Here is a 26,604-nt window from a genome sequence, read left to right as displayed (position 1 = left end):
TTCTCAATTCCTCAACTTCCAAAATTAACTGTTCAGAGTTTCAATCTCTGGACTATCTCTTAAAATCCATCTTCTATTCCCCCTACCACTGTTCCAGCTCAGTTTCTCATCATATTCTGCCTTGATCAGTTATTACCTTAACCACAATGTGGCCAGCATTACAGAATATATTATGTCTCTTCTCATCTGAGGGCTCCCTACTTGAGGATAAAATAAAAACTCCACAGATGGTATGAGACTTTTGAAAATCTAAAACATGATTTCTCCTACTACCATTTATTCATAACAGCAATTAATATTCCTATTTAAGAGACATATAAACAGAGTCTGAGCCAACTAAGTAGTTTGTCCAAGGTTACCTCACCCTTAGGAAATGTAGCCCAGGATGCTTTTGTCCAACTTCACAGTATTTTCTACATTGTCTCCCACCTCTCATTTCTTCCTATTTGCATTAGCCAGACTAGTGTATTCTACTCATTCTTCCTCAAGTTTACATGCATATTTATGTGTATTCTGATCAGTGGCTCTTAGTATTTCCCAACTACTTACCTAGAAGATATTTTAGATTAGAGGTTAGGGGGATGAGTACTTCAAGAATTTATAAATAGGAAGGGCTTGGGGTAGTACCTATTATAGGGAGGGTGTTGGGTAGGGGACTTGTCTTGAAGCTTTGTTTGCACTGGCATTTATGGAGATTACATGTTCATTTGGAATGGGTTGGAAAGAGCTGTATTTAATTTCTCAAATATCATTTGGAACATCACTTCCAAAAGGTGATTTTTAAGAAAAATCTGTTATTCTCATCACCTGGGAAATGGGAGGTTAAAGACTGTTTCTCAAAAAAAGGCAAAGGGCAAAGGGAAGGCTATCTGCTTCACTATATCCACTATATTCCACCTATTCTAGATGAGCAAGTGCTTAAATACACAAATGCACAAGATTCAGCTTCCTAGAACCCTACAGTAATGTATTACTTTATTTTTAACAGCATTTGCCTAAATCTGTAGCATCCAGGGAATGAAAAACTTGTATTTTATGTTTGTGGGATGGAGGACGTTAGGGATGGTAGTGTGCTTACTAAGAAAACAATGGCCTACTTTTGGAATTTGAGAGTCCTTTGTGGGAAAGTAACCTTCAATGAGGTAGCTGTAATTTTCTGCTTGTTTTCCACATTATTCAACAGATATTTTAAATGTAAGTCCATGACTTACACTTGGGAACTTTCACTATAACATATAGTAGGTGCTTAATAAGCGTAGAATAAATACACAAAGAGGGAGTTTTAGAACTACATTAAGAAATCCAGAAATCAAGTGGGAATACATATGGTAGAACAGGACTGTAAAAAGGGATATAAACATGAAATACAAATTTACTCACTCTACAAGTTTGTATAGTATCCAGGTGGCAAATGATGCTGCCACAGATACTATCTGGGTAATACACTGCTGATGTCCCTTTTAAACTCAGCAATTTGAAGAGGTGGCAAGTATTTCATCTACATGCCATTAGTTCCCATATCACCTGTCATGTGGAGCACAGCTCTGTTCTTTGATTTGCTTTAAGCCACCTTGAATTTTCATACAGCTTGTACTTTCATACATTATCCACTAAAATGCCTTTCTTCCTATATTGATCTCCTGCTCTTATGTATCAGTTGCTGAACTGTTTTAGTCAGCCCAAAACTATTTTTAAGCAATAGCACCATTTTTATATAGTGTTTATACAGTTATTTGAATACATATGTATTGTGTTTGTATTTATCAGAAAAACTGCTGATACTGGTTAACACCACAATTAAGACAGAAACTGAATGGATGTAATAAAAATAGCAAATCTTTACCCTCCTTCAGCTCAGTGAAGACTGTTCAACTGCAAAGAACAGGAAAATTAGAGAACCCATATAAAATACTAGATATATGTACACTGTGTTGATATTCTAAAAAGTAGTGATTAAAATAAGGTTTTAAAACTAAGGACGAGGCTCCTGGGTGGCTCAGTGGGTTAAAGCCTCTGCCTTCGGCTCAGGTCATGATCCCAGGGTCCTGGGATCGAGCCCCGCATCGGGCTGTCCACTCCGTGAAGAGCCTGCTTCCTCCTCTCTCTCTCTCTGCCTACTTCTGATCTCTGTCTGTCAAATAAATAAATAAAATCTTAAAAAAAAAAAAAAAGACTAAGGACAAAATCATCATATATATATATGTATACATATATATATAACATATATACAAATATGTTTTATATATTTATATATAAATCATAATATATAATATATAATTTATTTATACATATAATTTATATATAAATAAATTTATTTATATATAAATATAAATAAATTATATATAAATTATAAATATATAAATATATATTTATATATAAATATAAAAATTATATATAAATTATAAATATTTATATATAAATTATATATGATATATATTATAATTTATATATAAATAAATATATATGTAAATATATATAAATATATATATATATTTATATAAATAAAATTTATTTATTTGACAGAGAGAGAGAGTGCATGCACATGCAGGGGGAATGGCAAGCAGAGGAAGAGGGAAAAGCAAGCTCTCCTGCACAGGAGGGGGGAGCCCAATGTGGGACTTGATCCCAGGAACCTGTGATCACGACCTGAGCCAAAGGTAGTGACTTAACCAGCTGAGCCATCCAGACACCTAGCATGTAAAATATTTTGATAATTTATGTGAGGAGTTTATGCCAGTACCACTAGAAATTAGTTTCAAAAGAAGTCCAATGTTCACCCCAGTCTTGACAAAAATTAAGAAAATTGATCAGAACTATTAAAATCATCTGCTCAACCTCCAGCAAAATTTCTTTGTAATAACTGCGAGCAACTTTTCCTTCTCAATGTTAAAGCCAGTTTACCATTAAACTCACTGTAGATAAACTATGAAAATTTGGAATCAGGCAAGATAATACGTGGGAAAATAATGTTCCTTAAATGAAATCATGGAGATGCAATGAACAAATTCAGACTTTGAGAAAATTTACTCACAAATGATCAGGGTATTTCAACACAAAATTGCAAGAATGTAAGAATGCAAGGAAGCTATCTTAGAAGATACTTGAGATATATAACCCAATTTTCAATACATGGACTTTATTTGGGTTCTGACTTTAAAAAAGTCAAAGAAAAAAACCTTTTGATTTTATGAGGCAATCAGAACTGGATACTTAATATTAAAATTTAATAATACTTGAATATTTAATAGTAGTAACATTTAGTTTAGGTATGGTAATGGTATTGTGATTATGTTTAAAGTAAAAGATTCTTTCTTTTACAGATACTTACTGAAACATTTTCTAGTGAAATGACTTCAAAATGACGGGGTATGAAAGAATGGAGAGAGGCAAAACAAGTTGGTCAGAAGGTGGTAATTAGTAAAACTGGGTCATAAATACATATGGGTTCATAATACTGTTCTTTCTACTTCTGCATATATTTGAAAAATTTGATAATAAAGGTAAAACCATTAATTTGTTTACAATTACACTATAATCTATTCAAAAATGTTTTTTAAAAATGAATACATCATACAATATACAGAATAAAATAAAAAGCCCTAAACATATATACTGTAGTTGAATTTTTTTTTTAAGATTTCTATTTATTTATTGGACTGAGAGAGAGAGATCAAAAGTAGGCACAGGAGTAGGGAGAGAGAGAGTGGGAAGCAGGCTCCCCGCTGAGCAGAGAGCCTGATGCAGGGCTCAATCCCAGGACCCCGAGATCATGACCTGAGCTGAAAGCAGAGGCTTAACCCACTGAGCCACCCAGGTGCCCCAGGGTTTTTTTTTTTTTAAGATTTTATTTATTTATTTGAGAGAGAGAGTAGTATGAGCATGAGACAGAGAGAGATCATGAGCAGCAGGGAAGGGTAGAGGGAGAAGCAGACTCCCTGCTGAGCAAAGGGCCTCATGTGGGACTCGATCCCAGGATCCTGTATCATGACCTGAATCAAAGGCAGATGCTTAACTGACTGAGCCCCCCAGGTGCCCAGAGGGTTTTTTATTTTTATTTTTTTTAATAAATAATTTTCTTAGTACAAAATCAGGTAAAATGTAAGCACATTTTTAGGAATGTTGTATGTATGAAAATGTAAACTTTCATTAAAGATTTTAAATTAATGAATGGCAGACTCTACAGCAAAAAACAAAAACACCAGCAATTATATTTTACTTTCAGAACCCTCTTTGTAACCACATTTGTAGTCACATTCAAGCACAATAAAATGACACTGATCACAGCACACTTTGTAACAGTTATCATTAAGTCAAACATACACTAAACGCATATTTTGGCTTTATGCTGATATCAGGATCATTAGACTCGGAAATTTTCATACACAGTGACAATCAGCATGGTACAATGGAAAAGTACAAGGGTTCTGCCCTAGGTTCAAATCTTTGCTCTGCCACTTAACAGTCAGTAATCTAATATTAGGGATTAACTCACGGGGCTATTTTGGGTATTAGATGAATTTACATAATATGCCTAGCATATCCTGGTACATACCATGCATGTAATTACATATTAACTCACCGCTTAGGGTAAGAAGAGAAAAATGTATCATTAAGTTAAAAGCACTTAAATAAAACCAAATTCAATAAAGCACATGTTAACGTAAAAAGCCAAAACTGAATCCCGTAACTTTTCGTATTTAATTTAGTATCAGAAAATTTAAGGCAAAAAGATTCAACTTGACGCCAGGAACTTACTTCACTTACTACAGGGCTACAATGGAGGCATGTGGTCCTTCAGAATGAAGGCAACAGAAACCACCAGTATTTCAAGTAAAAAATGGACATATGCAGACCAAGACTTTTCCTGGGGTAAGGAGGAGGCACAGATGGAGGCAGTGAGGGGAAGAAGAAACAGAGTGAACCAAGGAGCAATTTTCTTAGGAACAATTTTCTTATATTAGTGTCTGGTGAAATTTATATTTTTAAACATAAAAGTACTAGTCATAAAAAGACAACTACTTATGTAAAAGATTTTTTTAGTATTCCTCAAGGAAGGGTAGGGAAATGGGAAAGGGACTAGAGACGGGGAGACACAATTATATAAATTGTTTCATTTGTTAATTGCAATTTAATGCCATTATAAGATGATATTCTACAATGGTAAGTCATTATAGAATGATTTAAAGCAAGTGTTTCTTCTACAACTTAATAAGTAGATGAGAATTTTTGTTGAAAATAATCCACGGGTGAAGTTTAAAATACCATATTTATGAAAGTATATAAGTTACCTCATTCACTTTTGTACCCACCCTGTATATCTAGGATACTACTAGTATCTAACTACTAGATACTAGTAGATACTACTAGTATCTATCTAGATACTAATAATGTTAAGAATAAATCTGTCCATGACCATATAGTTAGTAAGTGGCAGAGCTAGGTCTTCAAACCCATTTCTCTGACTCTAATATTGGTACTCATCATCATCATGCTGTTACTTCTGAGTACATAAAAACTCTAAATACACTCAAGATGAACTATACAACCAGGTGAACACCCAGTAAATCCATGCCATAATTCATAAACATGTGTATGAATACCTTCTACTTTTATATGTTTATTTCATGATGGAGTATATCAAGAAAATAACTATCACAAAAACCTAGGCTCTACAATAAAGCACTATATTAAATGGGATTTACTGTTAATCTAACATGTAAAATATCTGAATTGATAAAGTAACAATTAGTGGTGTTAAACATACCCACCTGAGATTAAAGCTGAATTTCAAATAGGAACTATCTATTTTCTGCGTGATTTTGAGATATTCACATCTTAGATATGCAATATCTTCATTTATATACTCCAAAAATACATGAAATAAGAGATTAAACACACCTCACTCACGACTATTAACACAATTTATAAAGGAAAAGAAGTCAGGGGATGGAGAAGATGAGTGAAGATAGTTGAAGGGTACAAGTTTCCAGTTACGACCAAGTTCTGAGGATATGATGTACAGTATGAGGACTACAGTTAACACTGTATTGTACATTTGAAAGTTGCTAAAAGTAGATTTTAAAAGTTCCCACCACACACGCAAAAAATTGTAACTGTGTGAGGGATGGATGTGTCCTCTAACCTTACTGTGGTAATTCTTCAGTATACACATACATGTATCAAATCATTACACTGTACACTTACACAATGTTCTATGTCTATTGTATCTCAAAAAGCAAGAAATAAAAAAATACAGGAAATACAGCCATGCTGTGCCTACCTTAAATGACTATAAACCTATGAACTTGATTAGATTTTTCATCTTTATAATGGTAAATACAAATGACATTTTTAAAGATGAGAAAACTACAATATTACATAAGTATGGTTCTCAATATATCATTTTAAGTAACTGGATATGTCTAATGTGGTAACCTTGTTTCAGATTTTCACTTTTTTTTTTTTTAAAGATTTTATTTATTTATTTGAGAGAGAGAGACATAGTGAGAGAGGGAACACAAGTAGGGGGAGTGGGAGAGGGAGAAGCAGGCTTCCTGCCAGGCAGGGAGCCCAATACTGGGCTCGATCCCAGGCCTGGGATCATGACCTGAGCCGAAGGCAGACAGTTAATGACTGAATTACCTAGGCACCCCAGAATTTCACTATTTTTAAAACTAATATTTATCAAGTGTACTCTGTACCGGTTGATACTCTACTTGCATTCATATTTTAATTCATTTAATCTTTGTTTACCACACCTCTATGAGGTCTGTACTGTAATCTCTATTTTACAGATGTGGAACTTAGCACATAAAGGTTAACTAATTTGCCCCAATCAGAGAGATCAAATCTAGGTAGTATGGAATACTAAAATCTGAACTTTATTATTTAAACAGCCATTTCAAAAAGAATAGAAAAAAATGCTTTATGACTTGATTTCCATTACCAAAATATCTACAATGAGGTGTGTGTGTGTGTGTGTGTAATGTACTCAACAAAACTCAAACAAAACTAAGTATTCTTTTAACACAAGGAATATTACTTAAAAAAATAACAACCAAACTTTATATTTGGAATGGTGTTTGCTTACATGTCATTTTTATTCAGTGATGCGCTAGTGCATAAAAATTTCTAAGCTATACTTCTTTGGTAATCTTATTTATTATAAAGTTTGTTTTCATTTCAATTATTTTCAAGTGGCATTTACCGTTCTTTTATTATAAAGGTGAAACAGTTCATGATAGAAAACTGAGATGGGTAAAGAAAAAAAAAATCCATAAAAAATCCTACCACCCAAGAGAATTATTCTTCATAACCTATTTAAAGTACTACATTTGATTTTAACTTAGAAATAATAAAGGGAACATAATTTCTGAACTTCAGATCTGTTCCCTTGATTCTTCTAAATTACCTGACCAACAGACTCTTCTAAATTACCTGAAATGGCTCTTACTGCCATTTCAGAAATCATGCTCATGTTCCATGAGCACCCCAAAATCATGTCACATTTTAGCCCGCTTTATAATTAGGCCTTGAATTGTTCATGTTTTATTTTCCCTGAAGTTTTCATCTTTTCTCTTGTTCATCAGCTCAAGACAATATGCCTTCATATCAATAATACCAGACACAGTGAACTCTCAGAATCTAATTCACACAATATGTGTATTGTTATCTACTATTTTCTTGATAACATTCCTCATAAAGCTGACCCTTTGTTTAGAAATATACCAATTGCTCATTGCTGTCACTCTGGAATTTTTCACCAAAATCCCGAGTTAGCCTTTGTATCCTCCTTTTAGACTTGTATTTTGTATTTGTGAAGAATAAAAATGTAAGTAGTTTTTTTCAGAAAAAGAAAAGAAAGCATATCCAAGGTTTTTCTTTACACTTGAGTGATAGTTGGGTGGGAATGGAATTCTAAGTTCAAAACAGTATTTCACAGAATGCTGTAACTATAGCTACACCTGTCTTTTTTTTTTTTTTTTTTTTTTAAGATTTCACCTATTTATTTGTCAGAGAACAAGAGAGAGAGTGCAAGCAGGGACAGCAGCAGGCAGAGGGAGAAGTAGTCTCCCTGCTGAGTTAGGAATCCGATTCAGGGATTGATCTGAGGACCCTGAGATCATGACCCGAGTTGAAGGCACATGCCTAACTGACTGAGCCACCCAGGTGCCCCTCCACCTGTCTTCTAAAACATTTAAGAATGAGAAACCAGATGACACTTTCTTTCCTTTGTACGTAACATGTTTCCCTGTGATTTCGAGAGCCTATAGGATTTAAAAAAAATCTTTATCCTTGAAGTTGTGATGTATCTGGATGTGGGCTTTTGGTTTTGTTTTTCCCCTTCTTTCTATTCTTTAAATTTTCCCTTTGATCCACAAATATAAATCTTTCTTTAAAGGACATTTTCTTCAACTAAAAAATTTATTTTCTTCTTAGCATTTGCTCTTTTTAAAGATGAACACTATATTATCCTGGGCATGTGTTTTGTTTGTCTTTATCTTTTTCCTCGTATTTTCAGTGTCTTTTAAAAAATGTTTTATACACTGTTCTCTTTGATCTCAAGATCTTCGGCAATACCCAGTCTGTTTTTCAGTCTTGTATAGAATATTTATTTTGAGTAATGATAAGTATTTTGAATTCCAAAGACTTTCCAGGTCTACTTTTTCACCACAGCCTTTTGTTGTTATGGTTAGCAGATTGATTGCCCTCCAAGGATCGCCAAGAATACCAAGAAGAATTTATCCTCTTGCTTTCTATATTATTTATATTTTTGAAGACCAATTGTTCTGTTTGTTCATCTTGGTCCTTCTTGTCTTTCATTCACCTGACTTTCTTTAAATCCGTTTTTCTTTTTGTACTGATAATGGGGAAAACATTTCTTCAGCAGTTTTCTGGTGGATCTCTACAACAGGCCTCTCCTCCTCTGAGAGGACTTTGCAACAATCTGTGCTCTCTCTATAATCTCAGTCTTTTGCTGAGACTGTTTCCTGAAAATCTGATTCTAAGTTTCAGAGATTCTCTGGGACTTCAATAAAGGAGTACTTCACAACTGCTGCATGCCTCTCATACATATTTTGGGTTGCTCCTTTGCTCTATAATAGTTCACTAACCACATCTAATATATTTAAGGACTAATTATATAAGTTATTTATATTATATAGTTTAAGAAGTAACACTAAAAAAAATACAGCTGCATTTTAGTAAACAAATCATTACAGTTTTCATATCCCTAAACTAATTGAGAACTGTAACTCAGAGACCGGGAAATAAAACATTAGGTAATTTTACATAGTCTCTTGTAAATCTCAACTTCTAAGCCACAATATTCCTAAGTAAAGTTTAGGTATTTTAAAGATTTTATTTTTAAGTCATCTCTACACCCAACGTGGGGGCTTGAACTTACAACCCCGAGATCAAGAGTTGCACGCTTTGGGCCAGCTGGGTACCCCAAAGTTTGGGTATTTTAATTCTGCTTTATAGATGAGCAGTCATACATCTATCTAGAAATAAGTATGCCATATGAGGACATATTTTCACTGTATTTCTATAGTAATAGATATAGGTAAGAGAATTATAGTCAATAGTTTAGGGGTGAGCTGGGGAAGGAAGAGAATATAATCAACAGTTGAAAATACTAAGTCTAAAAGCAAAATCTACATAGGAAATAAAATCAAGTACCACAACACTGTATACTCCCTCACTTAATTATAATTATACACATTGCCTTCCTACTAAAATGTCAGTAACATAGAAACTACTTCTATAAAGTATAAATTGATCAAGATTTATCTCCTAAAAATAAGACTAGTATCACTACAAAAATTTTGATGTCACTAAAGGAAACTGACAAAATCACCCAGTCTCAGCTAATTCCATAACGAATATATATATATATATATATATATATAATATACAATTACACTATATGTGTGTGTATGTCTGTGTGTATACATATATATATATATATATATATATACAGATAGATAGATAGATGTATGTTTATTACATGGAGGTCCTTTTAACCATGACTAGATAAAACATTTTTCTGCAGACAGGATGATATAGCTAACGCTGAACTCATTCAAATGTAAGCATTTTTTTTTTAAGTCAAAGTTCTTTAAGGGTTCTGCCCAAATGTATCTTTTACAGAGTTTGTCTTAAATATTCAGTAATATCTCAACTACCATAATTATGTGACAGACTCACTTTAAGTTGCTAGACACTGGTAGAAATCCAGTTTGTAATAAAAACCATCAAGTTAACATATTAACAAAAAACCTATTCGTTTCACATTTATGATAAATAATTTTACATATTTTGGGCAAATACACTTGAAATATCTTTACTATTATATGCACATGAACTTCAAAGAAGGATATTTAGCAGACTATTATTTTATGTAACATACAATTTAAAGGCTTGTAAAGTATTCATTTGCAGACATCCAAAAAAATCTCAGCTGCAACAATTCTCCACTTATTTTTCCTGATACAGGAGTAAGTAAAAATGTAGAGCTGTGTAATTTTTATAGACATTGCTAAAAAAGTGAGTATCTATAGTAAATGGTAATTTAGTTCATTTTGTTTCCTTTTTCTCCACTTAACAAACTTTGACATATATATTTTTCTTTAAAAAACACTCCGTGTAGAATTAAAAATTCTTAAGCTCTGGAACTAGGTTGCTATAATTAAAATTAAGACATGGTAAAATCTGTATTGATTTGAAAGTACTGAGTTTCAAATAAGAGACGTGTAGAGGCTTTTTGTTTGTTTAGGATTCAGGAAGAAGCAGCTGGTGATATTCAGAAGAAAGTTTGAAAAATTAAAATTCAGAACTCTGTGTGTAAAGTGTACCATATATGTCACAAAGCAGAGGAGAAAAAGCAAAGCATGCAAAAACTATGCAAATCACTAGGGAATTTCTTCTGGTCATTAAATCAAAGAATATTTCATTGCCTATCATGCTGTATGCTCAGCCCTCCATACATAATGGTTACCTAAGTGTCTTTCACTTCCTCTGAACACTGGTACTATAGGGATATGTGAAAAATAAAGGGTGCTGAACACCCACACTGTGCTTGCTACCACTCAACAATGTCAGAAAAAGATTTAACCAAAGGTAGCTAACAGTCCTAATTAAAATAACATTCTTGGGTTATAAATGGATTAAAATTTTCCAAACTTGACCTAACCCACTTCCTAACATTTATATTGGAAGTGACTTAAAAATGCCATTCAGAAAGCAAGAAGATAAAATATTCTTTACATCTTAAACAGAAGAATCCTAATTTTAAGTAGACTAACATGCAAACTCCTTTACCCTATAAAATGCTCTATCAATTCTAAATTCCTAATGATCAAGTATATTGGTAAATATTTTTAACACTCTAAAATCATCTTGGGTAATTTCTTCCTGTAGATATCTTCATACTTCTAAGATTAAAAGACTTGCTTTAAAACTTCCTAAGGTGATGCTTCTTCCTATGTTAAACAATTAACATCACATAATCCACTAAAAAAAATATTCTGGTATATTTTGACTTAAATAATTAGGTTTTTTGATCTCTTGATTTATTAACTGTTATAATTCCATATATGCATCTATCAACCAGTCATATTTTCATGGCTCCTGAAATATAAAACTGAGGAAATGAATTTCACAAATTATGACAATATATTAGAATAGTTAACAATTTATTATTTTAATATTAAGAAAATAAGGCTTCAAAATACTGGTCATTTTGTGTATTTTATGACACAGAAATGTACTCAGTAAACACCAGCGGGTAACAATATATCACTTTTTAGAAGTTTCTTAATCTGTTTTACAGCAGATGCTAAAATGTACCTCATCTATTTATTATGATGGAGCATCTCCTGCTTAAGTTGAAGTATGCAAGTGAGTAAAGTTTGCAGCAGCTGCTTAATAAACAAGGTCAAATTTCTGGTGGTCAAAGTACAAGAAAAAGATGCATGACTTTTCTGACAATGATTGGTATTTTCAACTTTGTTCACTGGCCACTTTAAGTAATAAAATCAATGTCTGCATATTTGCAACAGAATCTCCACTTTGGCAATTAATGAAAGTCAGAAAGTACTGGGTGGGCGCGCTGTGTGACACAGTTACCCACTTCTCTATGACCATAATTATGTCTCATGAGCATGATACAGCTCTCTGAATATGACTGAGTCCTCAGCAGGGTAGCAAGAAGCAAATATTTGTAGCAAACACCATTATTAGAAAGAATTTCTATGCAGGAAGATAATGTGGAATAAGACTGGGAAAAGGGCAGAAGGTGGCAGGGAGGGAGGGGGGAAAGACTAAAGAATTATGCAAATTTAAAAGTGCCGCACATTTGTATACAAATAAGCTGTACTAACCAGGACATGTATTCCTGCAACAATATCGTAAATGTTTGATATGTATGACAAGCTATTCAGTGTAGTCCTTCAACTGAGGCCAGTCTGTAAATTGTTTACTATTTATCTGTGAAGAAATAAGGAGCCTGCACCAAAAATGGAAAGCAATTATGTCAGCTTAGTTCAGCTGATGTTTACTCACAGCCTTTTTCCCTTTTTGAGAGAGGAGGGAATGCATTGATTTACATTCTGGCACAAGCTCCTTATCTCGAGGACCAGTAATAGTTTGTGGAACAGCTACCCTGACCTGAGTAGCACTGTCATAAAGCACAACGCCTAATGGAATAAACCATATTTAAAATGTTACATATTTAACACCCTTTATTTCCTCCAAATTCATTAATTTCTAAAATTCAATGCCTTGGTTACATTCCCTAACTTTGCAATACTTAAAGTGTATCTGTCACATGGATCATGAGCTATACCAGATGGATAATGATGCTATCAGGCCTTACACATACAAACAGCTATGGGCAGTTACATTAACTCTCGATTACATAGTAATACATTCTAAATTTAGATCAGATGAAGTTTGATAAAGTTAAGTCTAACAAGGACCTCATGTAAATTAAGCAATAAATTGGGTATTTTCATCAGTCTTTTTCAGCAACTCCAAAATCTTTGTATGATACTTACTGACAGTTTTTGCATCATTCCTTGAGGGACTTTGATCAAGCAATAATTCAGGAACATTCATCATGTGGAAAAGAAATATTCTGAAAAATCAATACATAGTTGATGAACACATGAAATAGTCAAAATCAGTGAAAAATCAAAAAGGTTCTAGATGATGTGTTTCACTCTAGTTAAACATTTAAGTTCAAATAAGACACCTTCCCTTTTCCATGGGAAAAATTTGCTGTAATACCTCTTTCTAATGGAAAGTTTTATAATATGCTTTCACAGCTACTGTTTTCTGAAGAGACCAGAATTATAGAGTTGGTAGCCATAATAAATGGGAAAATTAACATATCATATAAAAAAATCTTCTGATTTTCAAATCTTTTTACTTTCTTATGAAAGCCAATGTAAATTTAACTATTATGGAAATACGAAATTTTTAAATTATGAAATCAAGACGATTTCATATAGCACAAAGATGTTCAAATAACTTAGAGCTTGTAACTGGTAGATGGATATACCGTATTTTAAAAGTAGAAACTGACAGGGGTAGGTGGATGATTATGTGAGTATCTTCATTTTCTTAATGAGCTGTATCCCTAGTACTTAAACAATGTCTAACACATAATGAATGCTTCAAAATAGTTGTTGGATAACTGAACTGAAGGAAAAAGAGCTTAGGACATCTAACAAGTGACATATGTATAGCTGAATGATGCTATCACCAATTCAGACAGGAAAAGCACGAAAAAAGGAGTGTAAATGGAAGAAAAAGAAGTTCTAGTCAGGGCTACTGACTTCTGTGTAATTCTAAGTGGTAATATCCAAAGGGCAGCTAAATATACAAGTTGAGGCTTAAGAGAAAGATAGAGTGATATTTGAAGGCCTCGCTACATTGATGGTAATTAAAACTGTGAGTGAGGATGAAATTTACCTGTGAGAATATGTGTCATGAAGGGTCCAGAGTAAAATCTTTAGAAAAACTAACACAGGAGTATATGGAAATGAGGAAGAAATGAAGATGAGATTCTAGAAGGAAATTAAGAAGAAACTTTCCAGGAAGCTAGATCAAAGCCTGGAGAGAATTACATCCCAAAAAACAACACAGGAGAATTTTAGAAAGAACATGGTCAACACTGTCAAAATCTAGAGAAAGACTGAAAAGGCAGCTAAGGAATCTGGCCGTTAGAAGAATACGTGTGATGTTAGTAAACAGATTCAACAGAACACTTTTAGCTAGGTCTATATCCTTTCAGATTCTGCTCCATGCTTGTAAGATTTTACACAAATATATGTACATATACAAACATACATAGAAATTTTATTTTATCTTATTTTATTAAAGATTTTATTTATTTATTTGACAGAGAGATCACAAGCAGGTAGAGAGGCAGGCAGAGAGAGAGGAGGAAGCAGGCTCCCTGCTGAGCAGAGAGCCCAATGTGGGACTCGATCCCAGGACCCTGAGATCATGACCTGAGCTGAAGGCAGCGGCTTAACCCACTGAGCCACCCAGGCGCCCAATACATAGAGATTTTAAAAAACATTATTCATTATACAAAAAAAGAGATAGTAAGAGGATTTATCTTGATTTTTCTAACTCAAAGTATCTTATGAAAATTTCTCCAACTAAGAGCAGTAAGACATGCTATTTCACATGGTTGTACAATAAATAGTCCCCTGTGTGGCCATCTACCTCAGTTTATGCAATCAATCCTTTATATCACTATTTATTTTTTCTTTTGCCACTAAAAACAGGGCTGTAATAAACATGAGATATTCCCAGAAGTGTGTCTGCTAGATCAAGGAGCATACATATTTAAAAAAAACATTTTTATCAAGGCCAACTTTGAACTTACAAAAAAGTAGACAATATTATACTGAACCACCATGTCAGGTACCTATCACTCAGCTCCAATAGCCTTCAATGTGGCCAATCCATACCTCTATTAATCCTATCCCTGTGTCATTTTGAAGCATATCCTATTCAACCTATCATTTCATCTACAAATATTTCAGGACATATCTCTAAAAGATGAAGGCTGTTGTATTTTGTTAGCTATTGTCAGACTGTTTTTCAAAAAAAACTGACCATTCATATACCTCTCTTTTTATCCTTTCTCCTATTAGGCAACCAGTTTTTTAAGTTGTTAGTTTATTTTTCCAGTATTTCTTTTTTTTAAATGTAAGAAAATTTACACATTGATGCATTTTCTAAATGCTTACATGTCTGCTAATATCTTTCTTTTACCCTGTCAGGGGAATAATACCTTGATCAGGTATACAATTTTTATGGTACAGTTCTTTTCTCTTAAGGTTCTATCTTCCACAGTACCAGTTAGAAGTCCAATGCCAATGTGACAGTATTTCCTTGCAGATTAACTTGTTACATTCAGAATGAAGGAAATTGATCAATATATGTCTAGGGTGTGTGTGTGTGTGTGTGTGCATTTTCATTAAACTATCCGGAACTCACTGACCTTTATTATTGATGAATTCAGGCTATCTATAGCTCAGGAAAATTTTCTTCTATTTGTTTAACTGAGGACTATTCTTCACCTGTTTCCTTTTTCCCTATTAAATCCCCATACATATGTTACTCACATGTTAGATCTGTTAGGTCTCCTAGATCTATTCCCAAAGTCTATTATCTTTTCTTTGTTTTTCTATTATCTTTTCTTTCAGGATTCTTCCCCTTTGTCTTTTTGCTGTGTTGTGAGAATTTATTTTACTTGATTTTCTAGTCTAGTAAGTCCCAACAATGATCACTTCTCACTGGAGTTCTGCTTGCGTAGTCGTGATTTTTATTAGCTATACCTGTATTTCCTTCAGTGTTCATTTTTATTGTCCAAGTCATCTGTTTCCTCTAGTAGTTTTATTTAGTTCTATTTATTCTTTCGGTTCAGAACAATCCTTCTCTTGAATTTGCAGGCAACGCTGAAGGACTGCTTTCCTTTGTTAGCAAAGTACAACCCAAAGTTAGAGTGGTCAAAGCAGCAGCTTTCCTCTGAGTAGTGGAAGGTAAAGGAACTATCACTATTGCTGGTCTCTCTCAAAACTACTGAAAACTTACCAGGCTTTTCCTAACGTATCATCTTAAGAATTTCTTATTATTAAAAAAACCCTAATATCCTGGATCTTCTATGTGACATCTATTGTGACTAGTTTTGCACACCCCCCCTGAAAAGTATAAATCACCTATTAAATACATGTTTAATTTTTTAGTCTTAACTCCTTTTAAACATTTTAATTTTTTCCTAGGAGTTATCCTTTATCATTTTTATGCAATCTAGATAGATTGCAGTTGAAGAACTGGAGCTGTTTGGGGTTCCCACAGTCTAGATTTTGCTGGATGCAGGTCAGCATATCCCTCTTACCCTGGTATTTCCTACATGTTGCAGTTGAATCCTGAGCACTGAGAATTGGTATTCCTTCATCAGGGGGCATGCAATATTTTCTTTTTTAAAAAATTTAATGTTAACAACTACTGATCAATCCTCAATGCTTAGATATATTAACTAATTGGGGATTGCAAACAGTTAAACTTTTTTCCTCATTCTTTTGGCTGGATTAATCTTAAACGAAAATACTTCTCACCTATAATGAGGTTACCCAATGACAAAGTTCATATAGGAAAGGCAAAATAAATAATTTTTTCCCAGTTCTGCCTAATTTTTTTTTTTTAAAGATTTTATTTATTTATTTGTCAGAGAGAGAGAGAGCGCGAGAGCGAGCACAGGCAGAGTGGAAGGCAGAGTCAGAGGGAGAAGCAGGCTCCCTGCAGAGCAAGGAGCCCGATGTGGGACTCGATCCCAGGACGCTGGGATCATGACCTGAGCCAAAGGCAGCTGCTTAACCAACTGAGCCACCCAGGCGTCCCGTTCTGCCTAATTTTTAAGATAACAAATTAGTCCTCTGATGATGCTGAATTAAAAAATTTATCTCTATAGATTCATAGATTTAAACATAAATGATGGGTTTACATTATCTATAATTAATACCCTTTTGAAACTCAAACTATCCCATCTATGGCCAGTGTGAACTGCTCTCCAAGTTGTCTCCTAAGGTTCTTTGACAAGGTTTTGACCGTTTCCTTGAAATCTGTAATGACAAGATGTTTCAAGCTTATATTATTTCCTGTCCCAGACATAGCATCATCCATTTTTTTTCAAGAATCCCTAGTTTTCTTTTAGTAGAAAATATTTCAAGATCAAAGTCTGGACATCAGGAATGAATATTGCTTACTGTCTTAATGTCATCACTTTTATATCCTTTCAATGGACAAAGCAAGGAAACTTTACGTATTAATATATATTTTCGATTTCACTTGGAATTAATTTCTAACTCACAAAAAGCTAGAAAGAATAAAATACTAAATACTATATATACTTCACCCAAATTTATTATTGTTACACTCTCTTGCTGTATAATTTGCATTCTCTCTATACATGTATGTATATATAAATTTTCCTCCTTTGAACTATATGAAGGCAAACTATATATATGATGGCTCTTTACCCCTATATACTCCAGTGAATATTTCCTAAGAAATAAGTATTTCCTAAGACATAAACATATTCTTTGTCACCACAATATAGTTGTCTACTTCATAAATTTACATGGATACAACACTAATCTACCATCCATTTCCCTTGTTAAATGATCTAATAATGTCCTCTATAGTCACTTCCCCTCTCCAGTAGAGGATACAGCCAAGGAACAGGTATTGCCTTTAATTATTATCTCTTTACATAGTCTGCAACATTTTAATCATTTTATGACATTGACATTTCTTAATCTTCCATGGCACTGGCTTTTGAAAAGAAAAAAACCAGAACATTCTTCATGGTTATGCATCACAGCCAGAATGTTACAAAAGTAATGTTATAGCCTTCTCACACCATCACATCTGAAGGCACATAATGTGCATCTGTCCCTCCTTTGATGACATTAATTTTAATCACACAGTTCAGATCATGCTAAATTTCTCTTCCCTATCATCACTGTTTTCCTCTTTTATAAATGTGAAAAGGCCATGTAAAGATTCTGCTCTTCATCAAAAAAATCCCCTCTAGATTATCAGCCATTAATGATTCCTGCCCAATAATTTTTACCATAAAGGGTGTAAATGATCAGGTAGATATGAGAATGGACTAGGAAAGGGCTTTAGAACTTTCTGAAGTGATGGAGACAGTATATATCTTGGTAAGATTGGATTACACAGGTCTACACATTTCTCAAAACTCAGTATATTTCATTAAAGAAAGAATTATTAATTTCACAAGCATAAATAATAAATACTTTGTAAGTTTAATAATATGCAAAAATTGAACGCTAGTTAATGAAATGCATCAAAAAAATAAGATGGACTATGTACATGGATAGTGTGTGATACTGTAATAAAGGAAATATAGTAAAAAGTTAATAACTATAAAATGTAGTTGATGGGTAAAGGGTATTCAGTGTGCAATTCTGAGTTTTGTTGTATATTTGAACATTTTCATAAAATACTGGGATTCTAACTTTTGCACACAAAGGAAATCATCAACAAAATGAAAAGGTAACCTAGTGAATGGTAGAAAATATTCAGAAATTATAACTCATAAAAATATCTAAAACATATAGAGAACTCATACAACTCAAAAGCTAACAATCCAATTAAAAAATGGGCAGAGGATATGAACAGGCATTTTTTTTAAAGATGACATACCTGTGGCAAACAGTATACAAAAAGATGCTCAACATCACTAATTATCAGGGAAATGGAAACCACAAGGAGCTATCCCCTCATACCTGTGAGAATGGCTATTATCAAAAAGAAATAAAAACTATTAGCAAAGATGTGAAAGAGATGTAGAGAAAACAGAACCCTCGTGTACTGTTGGTGGGAATGTAACTTAGTGTGACCACTTTGGAAAACAGTATGAAAGCTCCTCAATAAATAAATAAATAAATAAATAAATAAATAAATAAAATAAAAGGAAATACCACAAGATCCAGCAATTCCATTTCTGGGTATTTATCTGAAGAACAAAATTACTAACTCAAAAAGATATATGCATCCTTATATTCACTACAGCATTATTTACAGTAGCCAAGATATGGAATCAACCTAAGTGTCCATCTATGGATGAATGGCTATAAATGTGGTATATGTATGTAACAAAATATTACTCAGCCATAAAAAAGAATGAAATCTTGTCATCTGAGATAACATGGATGGACCATGAGGTCATTATGCTAAGTGAAATTAAGTCAGAAAGAGAAAGACAAATACCATTATGATCTCACTTACATGTGGAATCTAAAAACAATACAAAACAAAACAAAAAGCCAAGTTCATTGATAACAGAGAAACACTGGGCAAAATGGGTCAAAGGAATGAACTTTCAGTAATAAAATAAATTAAGTCATGGGGATGTAATATACAGCATGATATCTATAGTTAATAATACTGTACTGCATACTTGAAAGTTGTTAATTCAGTAGATCTTAAAACTCCTTATCACAAGGAAAAGAAAAGAAAAAATATTAACTACATAGGATGATGGATGTTAACTAGCCTCATTGTAGTGATCATTTTGCAATGGATACAAATGTCAAATCAAGTGCTAAAACTTGAAACTAATATGTTATATAAGTGTTATATATATAAAATATACATATATTTATATATGTATATTAGTTTATATATATATAAACTAATATGTTATATGACATTATACCTCAAAAAAAAAAGTAAAGGGTAGACCTTTCTGCCTCAAAACTATTATAGGTGTCATTTTACTGCCTTCTGGAGATGGCTGAGATTAAATGAGTATGGTTTGATTTTTATTCCCTTTTATTTAAGAAGCAGTATTACCTAATTTCTCAGAAATTCTTTAAAATTTTGTGAGAATATGGTCAGTTATGATTCTTTTTCTTTTTATTTTTTTTAAGTGGGATCCACACCCAGCGTGGAACCCAATGTGGAGCTTGAACTCACAACCCTGAGATCAAGACCTGAGCTGAGATCAAGAATCAAATCCATCCAGGCACCTGGATGTGTTTCTGAATCAATTCTTGTTCATTCATTTTTGCCTGAAAGCATGAACCCTTCAAACCCGTTTGCAAAAGACTTTCCTCAATGCAGGAAACTTTGTTACATTTTTAACTATTTATGTTTACAAGAAAATGGAGTATGCCAAAAGTTTTCTGAACTATTCTTTTAGATCTTTCCTTTTTAAAACTGTTTTTGAAAAACTGTGCCCCTATGTTGTAACAATGACCAGAGTTCAACCACCTAAATCAAAGAAATAAAAATGCAAAGATGACTCATTAATGCTGGGAAAAACAGGAAGGGTTTGGTTAGTACCTAATTTATAAAAGAATGAAAGAAGTTAGAATAGCAGTTTTGACAGCTATTAATGGGAAAAGGTCCTGCAGGAGACTTGAATATGATAGCAGTTTGTCGGGTGGGGGAGGCGTGGGGTGGTCACGAAAACAGGGCAATGACATTATGTTTTCACTTACACAGGGGACATGCAGCAAATACCTAAGTTACTAAATTCATCATTCTTAATAGCTGACTAGTTTTACCCCAAGAACACAAACATTTTATATATTGCACAGCAGAATCAGAATGTTCTACTAAATACCATGTCAAACAGTCGAATAAAGATTATTTGAAACGAACCTGTGTAACTTTCATCATCATCAGATAAAGGCACCTCTCTTTTTAGCAGCAATTCCAACTCCTCTGTCTCTGCTACATCCACAGGACGCTCCCCGTGCTTATTAGCTTGAAATGGATTTCCACCATGACGAAGTAACAGTTTCACTATCTGCAATGTTAAACAGTAGGAAGATTTAGTCTGTTTGGAGATTGTATCATTTCAACCATTCTCTTGATAACACAATATCCTTCTGCCTCCTTTCCTCAGTGTCTCTTCTAAATCATGACTGCTCTCTTCAAGTTCCATTTTCATTGCCATCCACCCTTCATTTGGCAATCTTATCTACTACAAAAACATTTCCTCCTTAAAATTTAAGATGGCATTAAATCTCATCCTTTTTCTTCTTGTTCCAACATATGTTCAACAAGTATTTACTAAGGACCTAATTAATAAGCACTGTTCCAAGTTTTGCATATAAATCAACAGACAAGATAACAAGATAAGAGGCCAAGCTTCTTGGCCTCTTATGTGTATTCCAGAGGGAGTCTCAAAAGAAGTATCCTTCTCTGCAAGGCTAGTACCACTACCAATGCTTTTTTTTTTTTTAAACTACCAGTGCTCTTATTCGTATTTCCTATCTTCTGGAAATTTAAACTATCAGGAACTGACATGGACTTACTCAGAACTAATGAATCTTAAACTTTAAGGCTGTAACTTTCATGGTCCCCCTTTCCGCTTAACCAACTGGATCTAATTTTGTACTCATTACTTTGACATTTTCCTTAAGCCCTCACCTCCCCTACCACATCAAGTAAGCTTTGGGCTCCACAAAACAGGCGTGTGCCTGGTTAGTCATCATTTCATTTCTTTCATTTGTTGTTTTTATCCTCTTTCTTCTATGTTTTTAAACGTCTTTCTGACTGGCTCCTTTCTAGAAACCAGTCTTTCCAGCTCATGTCTCTTCCATCTTAAAAAAAAAAAATGGCAATAAAAAAATGAAACAGATAAAACAAGAAACCTATATTCCCCTCCTCTAGCTAAGTCTGTTTTCTTTCCTTTATAGTCAAGTTTACGAAAAGATATTCACCCTTGCAGCCCTGACTTTATTGGCTCTTCACTCTTCTATACCTACAATTACGCCCAAACGGGTATCCTAAGATCTGTAAACATCTAAGACAATGACTGTTTTCCCTAGGGTTCTGCCTTTGATTCACTTCTCATGCTCTAGTCTACATCATCTATTTGGAGCTCTCACCCACTCTGTTTTAATGTGATTGACAATTATGCAATCCATTCATTTATTTTCATTCTTCTGTTTGCTCTTTCTCAGCCCTCTTGAGCTCCAAACACAACATCCTGGATAAATCTAGATGAGTATATTTGCATTTTAATGCAACAGCTGAAACCAATAGGTTCCAAACACAGTTCATTAAACTTGCACCTTACCTTTTATCTATTTCCATTCTCAGTCACTGGCACCAAATATAGTTATGTATTTCTTGTACATTATCAGGAATAATAAAAATGTTGAGACAAGTAGTACACCATGACTAAAGCTCCATTGTTACACAACTCTTATTTTTCCCCATGGAGTTAAATGCCTTGATTTTTCACTTGTTCAGTTTTCTACATAATCATTTTTTATTCATCCCCCCACTCTACTGTAAGTACAGATCTCTTTGATTCAACACTCTATCACTTTTTGTTGTTGTTTTTGTTAGAGACTCCTTTCTCCAAACCTTCTAATGGGCTCTAAAGTAGACTGGATGCCCTCTAGATTTGCTTCCCAGCTATTACCGCCCTTCAATCCTATCATCCCACAAATAACCTTTCCTCATTTTTAAAAAGAATTTATTTGACAGAAAGAGAAAGAAAGAGAGACAGTGAGAGAGGGACTACAAGCAGGGCGAGTGGGAGAGAGAGAAGTAGGCTTCCTGCTGAGCAGGGAGCCCCATGAGGGGCTTGATCCCAGGACGTTGGGATCATGACCTGAACCGAAGGCAGATGCTTAACCGACTGAGATATCTGGGCACCCATCCTTCCCTCAATTTTGTGTTAGATATTTTAAAGCTTCTCTTCTTTTCTGATTTACTCCCTCATTTTGATGAATCACCAATTTCAGAAAATTCCTAAGATTTTTTACATGTCTGGTAATACCTTTATTCTATCTTCACTTGATTAACACTTAGTCTAGATAAAGAACAATTTCCCCTCCAATTTTGAAGGCATCATTACCTTATCTTCTAGCTTCTAGTGCTGTTAATGCAAAGTCTGATGCCATTCTGATTTTTTTCCTAATATAATTGATTTGCCTTTTCTCTCTGTAAACGTGACATTCTTTGCCCCTATGGTTTTGAAATTCCAGGATAATGTATCTGTTTTTTCAAGATTGATTTATTTATTTGAGAGAAAGTGTGTGTGTGTGTGTGTGTGTGTGTGTGTGTGTGAGAGAGAGAGAGAGAGAGAGAGAGAGGGAAGGAGGGAGAGAGGGAGAGAGAGAGAGAGAGAACGCGCGCAGGAAAAGGACAGAGGGATAGAGGAAGCAGACTTCCTGCTGAGTGGGGAGCCTGACACAGGGCTCAATCCCAGGACCCTGAAAGGAAACCAAGAGTAGAACCCTCAACCGACTGAGCCCCCAAGGTGCCCCCCATCCCAGATAAATGCATCTTGATCTTGGATGAAGAAGTTACTGAGCATTGTGTGCTGAGCATTCAAGTGCCTTTTCAATCTTTCAGTCTGAAGACCTATGTTCCTTCAGTTCTAGGAAAGTTTCTAGTTTTACTTGATAGATTAATCTAAGTTTTCACTGTTCTGTCTTCAAAGAACTCTTACTAAGATACTAGATCTCCTAAAGTAATCATCTTTTTTCTCATTTCTGTTCCTTCACCTTTATCTCTTTGCTTCCTGGTTTCTGGGAGACCTCCTCAACTTTATCTTTACTCCTCAACACAAATCACCCTTAACAATATGGGCATTAGGAACACTAGTGTAGTTGAAAAATCCATGTATAACGACTCCCCAAGAGCTTAATTACTTATTAGTACTACTATTACTAACTGGACGTCTTAGCAATTACATCAATAGTTAACACATATTTTACATGTTATTATGTATCATATGCTATATGCTTACAATAAAGTAAGCTAGAGAAAAGAAAATGTTAAGAAAATGACAAGAAAGGGGTGCCTGCGTGGCTCAGCGGGTGAAGCCCCTGCCTTCGACTCAGGTCATGATCTCAGGGTTCTGGGATTGAGCCCCGCGTCGGGCTCTCTCCTCAGCAGGAAGCCTGCTCCCCACTCCCCCCACTCCCTACCTGCTTCTCTGCCTACTTGTGGTCTGTCAAATAAATAAATAAAATTTTAAAAAAAATGACAAGAAAGAGAAAATACATATACAGTACTGTACTGCATTTATTTAAAAAAAAAAAAAAAAGTCCGCATGTAAGTGGCCCCATGCAGTTGAAATCTGTATCATTCAAGGGTCAACTGTAATCCATCTTTCATTTTACAACCATATTATTAATTTCCAAGAAGTTTTTTCCTTCATTGATTGTTCCTTGTTTAATGCATTCAGGTCTTATTTCAGAGCTACAACAGCTTCTTATCTCTTTGGGGAAATTGATGATTTTTTTTTTGAAATTGATGAATTTTGAGGAAGTTCCTCATGGCATTTTCTTGTCCTCCAATCAGGACATCTATGTTAGAGAATTTTTTCAAATGCAGGAGGATCACTGGCTGTCCACACGTAAGAGCAAGGTACTAAAAGACTTACTCAAAGTTTTGTTGGCATGGCCAGGACTTGCTGACAGACGAACTTCATGCCAGTGTGATATGACCATTTCATCAGACTCCTCTCTTGCCTAGTTTAATTTCCTACGCAGAAACCTTCCAACTCATGCCTCAAACTGTAAGCCTTACTGTCAGCATTCTGGTTGCTAAAAGGAGCCTGGGGTCTTAACATTCAGTATGTCTCACTTAATTAACTTATGCTTAATCCTTACTCTCATCTATGCTTGTGGTAGGTCAGTTCAGAATATGTGGTTCATACTTGCCAGGAAATCAACCTCCATTCACCTGCCAGGGTCAGAGAGGTGCAGTCATCTGGCTATGTAAGGTTAGGAAGGGGATTTAAGGGTCAAAAAGACATATTCATTTCTCTTGTTTTCAGTTCTATCTTAACAGGCATTTCTGGAAGTATCAATAGAAAGTGGTACACTTCCAGGTACCACCAATTCCTGACTCTTTCTAGGATTCTGTGCTGGAATGGCTTTGGTTTCAATTTTCTCTGATTTTTCTAAACCAGGAGTTGGCAAAATTTGGGCCATAGACCAAGTCTGGCCTGCCGATGAAGAACAGTTTTTTACATTCTTTTAAAATACTTTAGGGGTTGTTTATTAAAAAAATATTAAAAAAAAATACCTTAGGGGCACCTGGTGGCTCAGTCAGTTAAGCTTCCGACTCTTGTTTCTGGCTCAGGTCATGATCTCAGGTTGTGAGATCAAGTCCCGAGTTGGGATCCACGCAGAGCATGGAGCTTGCTAAGATTCTCTTTCTCTACTACTTTAAAAGGATTCATAAAGAAGAATTAGTTCAGAGGAAGAGAAGGGAAGAAAAGAGGAAGGAGAAAGGAAGGAATGCTGGAGGCTACAGGTGGCCAGCAAAATCCAAAATATTTACTACCTGGCCCTTTACAGAAAAATTTTGCCAAACCCTGTTCTAGATCAGTAACCACTCATTCGTCTAGTTTCCATCACCCAAAATACTGGTTTTCTCGTTTCTTCTGTTTTGTCCTTTGCATCTGTCACTTAGCATCTCCTCTTACTGTCATTTTAGGAGTCTGAGAAGGTAACTGAAATAAAAACTTTAAGTTTTTTTTTAAAGATTTTATTTATTTATTTGAGAGACAGGAAGAGAAAATAGGAGAGAGAGAGAGCATGAGAGGAGAGAGGTCAGTGGGAGAAGAAGACTCCCTGCTGAGAGGGAGCCGATGTGGGACTCGATCCCGGGACTCGATCCCGGGACTCCAGGATCATGACCTGAGCCGAAAGCAGTTGCTTAACCAACTGAGCTACCCAAAGTGCCCCAACTTTTCATTATTATAAATAAGGCTGTAGCATACATCTTTATAAGTGGAAAATATTACATTTTTAGGCTTATTTCCTTAGGTTAAAGCCCTAGGATATGAAAATAGAATGCAGGATTTGATAATACTGAAAACTTTCAATACCCGTGAGGAAATAGTCAGCAAATATTTATTACATGTCTGTGATGAGTCAGGGACAGCTGGTTATTTCAAACATGTTACAAAAACTCCAACCTAGACAATCCTTTACAGATTATCCCTATATGCAACTAATTATTTTTCTAAAAATGATTCATAAAGTAACTCAAAGTTGCTTAACACACAAGAGACAACAAATTTGAAATAGGTAAAAACGATGAACTTAGAGACACGTATCTAAAACAGAACTAGGAAGAAAGGATTACGAAAATATATATCATTAAGTACTATATACACTTGTGAATGGTACACTAAAGATTAGTAAGCTATGTTAGTCCTCTTACTCTAAATAATTTAGAAAAGGACACAAAACAGCTATCTTTCTGCCTCTCCCACCTTAGAAATGTTTTATGGATGGATGAAGCTGTCAAAAGTATTACTGAGTGAAAGAAATCCAATTATTAGAAATTCATAATGGTACAGATACATATACATTACAGTTTGTTGGCTCTCATTTCCCTCCTCCTCCTTAGGCATAACTAAAAGAACAAGGAGAAAACAGCTCTCAATAGCTCTGAATTGTGACTCCTACTATCCTAGGCATGTTGGTAGGAGGAAAAGCAAAGGTCTCTTGAAAACAGTATGCCAATCTCCCTCTGAAAAAAGACTGGAAATAGTGTTTGAGT

At 34.4% G+C, this 26,604-nt stretch overlaps 1 protein-coding gene across 17 annotated transcripts in view; it reads right to left on the bottom strand.

Moving 5' to 3' along the window:
- ANKRD12 (ankyrin repeat domain 12) overlaps positions 1–26,604 on the bottom strand; it is a 123,019-nt gene that overhangs the window by 26,852 nt on the left and 69,563 nt on the right. For 11 of the 17 annotated variants that reach the window (XM_082697330.1, XM_082697336.1, XM_082697332.1 and 8 more), the window contains one exon: positions 20,719–20,866. In XM_082697330.1, coding sequence (XP_082553456.1) covers positions 20,719–20,866 — 148 coding nt within the window. Of the gene's footprint in view, positions 1–13,058; positions 13,139–20,718; positions 20,867–26,604 lie in introns of all 17 variants that reach the window. The other 6 variants (XM_082697328.1, XM_082697325.1, XM_082697326.1 and 3 more) reach the window with 1 other exon arrangement.

The sequence above is a fragment of the Mustela nivalis genome, assembly GCF_964662115.1.
Source record: "Mustela nivalis genome assembly, chromosome: 14".
Lineage (NCBI taxonomy): Eukaryota > Metazoa > Chordata > Mammalia > Carnivora > Mustelidae > Mustela > Mustela nivalis.
The sequence above is the reverse complement of the archived record's forward strand: the minus strand, read 5'-3'. Positions and strand labels throughout refer to the sequence as shown.